The 5679-nt window shown below is 32.8% G+C and overlaps 1 protein-coding gene across 1 annotated transcript; it reads left to right on the forward strand.

The window, feature by feature from the left end:
* The first annotated feature begins 849 nt into the window (after positions 1–849).
* Positions 850–3871, forward strand: LOC111895425 (uncharacterized). The gene is made up of 13 exons (XM_052770462.1): positions 850–1100; positions 1184–1263; positions 1341–1447; positions 1521–1702; positions 1793–1932; positions 2057–2129; positions 2202–2247; positions 2338–2447; positions 2655–2762; positions 2828–2887; positions 2977–3038; positions 3169–3484; positions 3566–3871. The coding sequence occupies exons 1-13, from the start codon at positions 1020–1022 to the stop codon at positions 3767–3769; spliced, it is 1569 nt and encodes a 522-aa protein (XP_052626422.1). The 5' UTR covers positions 850–1019; the 3' UTR covers positions 3770–3871.
* Positions 3872–5679: the final 1808 nt, after the last annotated feature.

Raw genomic sequence — 5679 nt, forward strand, 5'->3', positions numbered from 1 at the left:
TATAACGTGATCTAACCAATTCAATTGGTTTTGACCAATTCAATACGCAGAATTAGAGGGAATGATGGTTTAACTTGGACATGAATTTGTGACTGATCGATGGTGATGGCTGCGGTGGTGAGTGGTGTTGATGGTGGTGACTTGAAGGAGGGATGCTAAGGTTTTCTGAATCCTACCACAGGAAGATGGGAGATATAGGCGACGGGGAGCCGATGAATGGGCTTGGGGATTTGAATGAGTCTTCATGACCAAACTTTCCATATGTTACGCAAAAAATTATGGGGATGACTATTTGAATTAGTCTTCGTGACCAGTTCTTATCATTGACTTATATTTTGTTGACCAAATAAAATTCAATGCATAAAATTATTGTAAACAGTGCAATAAGGCTTGTACGACTTAAAATTCAACATTTGACTAAAAATGCTTTATAATATATATATATATATATATATATATATATATATATATATATATATATATATATATATATATATATATATATATATATATATATATATATATATATATATATATATGCGCGCGCATGCGCACGTGTATTTATAATATAGTTAAAATGTAATTTTTTTTTTTTTTTTTTTTTTGTGACCGTTTCTCCCAAAATTCAAGCAAAAAAAAACAACTTTACCTCCAGTTGCCACGATAACGGAAAATACCTTACAGCCGTTATGGCGGTGTTTTTTGGGTATCAGATCACAATAACACGTGGACATTGCCCATACCAACCAAACAGTTTTAAAAACCATTCCAAAATCTTACGGCCCAAGTTCATTGCCAAAAAGGGCCATATGCTCTAACATAACCCAAACAAAGAAACCCACTTCAATATCTTTCAAAAAAATCTAAATGTATCTTTCCTTCACCGCCTTCATTGGCTCTGTAACTGTGACCACTATTGTTGAACTTTTAAACCCTTTCTTCTTCATCTCTAAAACCCTACTACCAGTTTCTAAATATGACTGGTTAATAACTTATTATTCTCCTTATACCATATCCAAATGGCAATTAGTCTAGCTTTCGGAACTTCGTGTCATCCCCATTTTCGCCTCAATTCATCTCTCCTTCGTCGCGTTTCCACTGTAATTTCCATATCTCCATTTACTCTGTTTTTTTTTCATTCCTTTTATTGAGTTTTGTATAAACATTACGTTTGTATGTGAAGGTTCGACTGAGTTCTATTGCAGCCATCAAAACAATTGACGAGCCAGATGGTTTCTCCACCGATTCCGTTAAAAAAGGCATGTCCAATTCTCGTCTGATATTAATCGATACGATCCTACTCTGATTCTGTGATTCATATATTTTCGAATTGAAGGTAGAAAAATGGCATCGGAGTGGAAAAGGTTGAGCTCGAAGGAACTTGGAATATCAGATTCGATGATTTCAAAGCCTACAAGGATAGTCCTAAATGGTCTCAAAAGAAAAGGTAAATCATTTCACAACTTGGAACAAATAAAAAAAATCAGTTTTGAGAATCAAAATGATTTGTTTTTGTGTAGGATTTGATGTTTACCTCGTTGGTGGTTGCGTACGCGATCTAATACTAAACCGCACACCAAAAGACTTTGATGTATTAACTACAGCAGAATTAAAAGAGGTGATGAAAACTTTTTCTAGGTGTGAGATTGTTGGGAGACGATTTCCTATTTGCCATGTGCATGTTGGTGATGATATTGTAGAGGTTTGTAGCTTTCTATTATTCATCGGATGCTCAATTTTCAAAAACATATGATAAGTAATACTATTTTGAATTTTGACTTATGTTTTATAGGTTTCTAGTTTTAGCACTTCAGCAAGAAATAGAAATCAGTCAATGGAATCTGATATAGCTTTTGAACGACATGAAGGATTTGAGGAGAAAGATTATACTCGTTGGAGGAATTGTATGCAACGGGATTTAACAATAAACGGGTTTCTTCTTTGGTTTCCATTGGTTCACTTCCATGAATCTTTTTGTTCTTTCCTTTTTTTTCAAAACTATTTTTTTTTTAAAATCCCGATAATGATATTTCTTTTTCTTGTTCCCATTTTTCAGATTGATGTTTGATCCATATGTGAATACAATTTATGACTATGTTGGAGGAATTGATGATATTAGAAAAGCTAAAGTATACTTTCTGTAAACTGTAAAGTCTCTTTAGGCTTTTTTTTTTATGGTATTAATGTAATTTTGGTTTTAGGTGCGGACTATTCATCCTGCCAGCTTCTCATTGGTGGAAGATTGTGGTTAGTTTTTGAATTTTATTTTATTTTAATTCAAGCAATAAGCTTTATTAAATCTAAATCTTAAATAATAAGTATTCCCCTTTGTTGAAGCTCGTATACTACGTGCCATTAGAATCGCTGCTCGTTTAGGGTTTGGTTTTTCTAGAGATACCGCGCGTGCAATAAAACACCTTGCACCCTCTGTTCTTCCACTCGATAAGGTACAAAAATGAGAAGGGCATTTACGTCTTTTGTCCTACTTTTTCTGTGTAGGACAAAAAACTGCCTGTCTCAGTCCCAGGTCAAACATAGTACAAGACTTTCATGTTCCGACACTCTGGTCTTTTCTGTTCTGTCCTGTTTTGTTCTATGTGATATGGATATTAATTAATTAAAAAATTATGATATGGTTGGTTTATTTGTTAAAGGGGAGGCATCTTATGGAAGTGAATTACATGTTAGCATATGGTTCTGCAGAACCTTCATTAAGGTTATTATGGAGATTTGGTCTTTTAGAATTGCTCTTACCAATTCAGGTAACATTTTTGTCACTAATTTTTAATTAATTTATATGTATTTTGACACGCTCTTGTATTTTCAGGCTGCATATTTTGTTCGTGATGGTTTTAGGAGACGTGACAAGAAGACTAACATGCTCTTGGTATTTATTTATCAAGCTTTATAAAACCTATTCATAATATAAAAATTTTAATCTTTATATTTATTTAACTACTATTATTTAAACTGTAGTCATTGTTTTCAAACATGGATAAGCTCCTTGCACCGGATCGGCCATGTCATAGTAGTTTATGGTACGATGGAATGGAATGGAATCACAATGGGAATGGAATGACCGAATGAGCATATTCCATTCCGGTGTTTCCCTTTTTTTTCAATTACTGGATGCAAATACCAAACACTACCTAATCCATATGTTTACAGGGTGGCAATCTTGGCGTTCCACATGGCGTTATTAGATAAACCAAGGGACCCTTTGGTTGTTGCTGTATTTAGTCTTGCTGTACACAATGGAGGAGATATGAACGAAGCTGTTAGCATGGCTAAAAGGATTTCCAAACCACATGCTAAAGGAATCTACCATGAATTATCAGAGCCTCAAGATCTTGACCTAAAGACACTAAAAAAACAGGTTTTGGATCTTGGGGTGTTTGTTAGTAGAGCATTGTCTAACATGACTGATTCGTATTATGTCTCACAAGCAATGAGTGGCTACCCTAAAGCACCTTATTCTGATTTGGTAAGTGGTTGATTAGCTCTTTTTTAAAAAAGAAAATATATATTGAAAGTTGGTTTGATATTTATTTTATTACTTGTGCAGGTGTTTGTGTCTTTGCATTTGTATTTAAAGGGAGTGAAGATATTTGAGTGTGTTAATAAAGGTAAGGAGGTGGGGTTTGTGGGGAAGCAAGGTGGGAAGATTGATTATGAGTTGTTAGGTATGGGGAGTTTACAGGAAGTGAGGCATGTGTTTGCTAGGGTTGTGTTTGATACTGTATACCCATTAGACATTGGTTGTGGTTAAGGTCATAGGTGTAGTGTGTGATATTATATATCAATTCATGAAATTAAAGAATCTGTGGATTACAAGAAAATAGTTTTTAGAAAAAGTTGATTTGTTATATTATGTTTATTTATTTTTTAAGAAAACCCGGCCAAGGGAGTCTATGTAACATTTGGTTGAATAACCGCGAATTTGGGTTTTTTTATGGGGATTGGTTCATTGTATTTTCATGTATTATAGTTGTTTTTAGGGTAATGACTAATGAGATTCTTAGAAATACTAATTTGACCAAGGTTGATATGAGTTGTATTTTTTGTGTTTTCGGATGAAAGGAAGAAAAGAGAAATTTACATTCCAGGCTTATATTCAAGATCCAATTTGTTCCATTAAAAAAAAACTTTGGAACATTTTTTTTTTTCCTTTCATCTTGGTACCATCCATTTTCTTCACTTCTCTGGTTAAGTGGGACTCTGAGAACTAAGCATACCAGTTAGCCGTATTAAGAATACTAGACGGGAAGATTTAAAAGGTTGACCTTTGAAAAAAATTTGGATGCTGTTAGTGAGTTTAGACACACATGGACGTCTGGGTCAAAGTCAATTTGTATGATTCTAAGGAAATGAAAATCAAAATTAGATTTTTTTTTTTTTTTTTTTTTGAAAAGGTGAGATTATGTTTATGGTAAAATGGTTTGGCAATTTGCATTTAGTTAGAAGGGGGTTAGGGATTTGAGAATAATTAATTGCAATTTGCAAATCTCGTTGTATACCCAAAACACCTTGGAAACACAAGCAAGATTGAAAAGAAAGCAAAACTGGAGAGGTTCTTTATGAGAATCAATCAATAATGATGAGGAGAACAATATTCTAAGACCAATAACGATGAGGAGAACAATATACTAAGACCAATGGATGTATTCACCATATTTTTCTTCTATCAACTCAGTCGTCGCATTATTTCCCCATTCTCTCCGCACTTAAAACCAAGGTTGTAAAACTCGCTATTCAGTACCTGCTCAACCGACTGGGGAGTAGCGAGTACTCTGGGAGTACTCGGATTCGGTAATTCATGTAGAAATAATTTAAGGAAAATTATATATGTCAAAATCATAAGTTAAAATCATAATTTGATTGAAATATATAACCAAAATTAGATATATGTGAATACATAAAAACTGAAATACACATAATTGTCTCACTACGTGGATAATTAATAAAAATTTAAGATATATATATATATATATATATATATATATATATATATATATATATATATATATATATATATATATATATATATATATATATATATAGTAATAATCATATGTTTGTGTTAAATAATAAATCATTAAGTGCATTATACATATTAATCTTGAAATTCTTGATTTTTTTCTCCTTTTATGACAATTTTGACCATTTGACCGAGTTTGACCGAGTAGGCCCGAGTTGGACCGAGTTTGTCCGATTTTTGACAGAGTTTGACCGATTTTTGGTCGATTTTGACTAAATCCGAGTTTTTTGATCGAGTTGACATACTCGCCTCGGTGGAGGGCCGTTTCCGAGTACTCGGCCGAATAGGCCGAGTTTTGCAACACTGCTTAAAACTGTGTACCCGAGTCTTTTTTACGAAGAAAAGTGAAAGGAAGTGGAAATACATGAGAAAAAGTGTTTCCCAATTTTTTAATGGAACGGAGTTGAGAGAAGGGAAAATAAGATTATTGATCATTTTTCATCTTTATTTTTCTTTAAGATTAATGAACTATTACTCTTTCAAAATAATAATAATAATAATAATAATAATAATAATAATAATAATAATGAATTGTCACGTTCGTTTTATTTTTCATACATTTCATGTAACATTTATAGTCCATTGAACTCTAAATAGCTTTGTGGACTACCATTTATATAAAATAATTCAGAATGTGGCAT

Source organism: Lactuca sativa, chromosome 4 (genome assembly GCF_002870075.4).
Source record: "Lactuca sativa cultivar Salinas chromosome 4, Lsat_Salinas_v11, whole genome shotgun sequence".
Classification (NCBI taxonomy): domain Eukaryota; kingdom Viridiplantae; phylum Streptophyta; class Magnoliopsida; order Asterales; family Asteraceae; genus Lactuca; species Lactuca sativa.

Bases quoted from the DNA above. Each gene is read 5' to 3' on its own strand.
- LOC111895425 (XM_052770462.1), top strand. From the start codon at position 1,020: ATGGCAATTAGTCTAGCTTTCGGAACTTCGTGTCATCCCCATTTTCGC. The intron at 1,264-1,340 runs GTCCAATTCTCG...AATTGAAGGTAG, and splicing joins GATTCCGTTAAAAAAGGCAT to AAAAATGGCATCGGAGTGGA. The intron at 3,485-3,565 runs GTAAGTGGTTGA...TTACTTGTGCAG, and splicing joins AAGCACCTTATTCTGATTTG to GTGTTTGTGTCTTTGCATTT.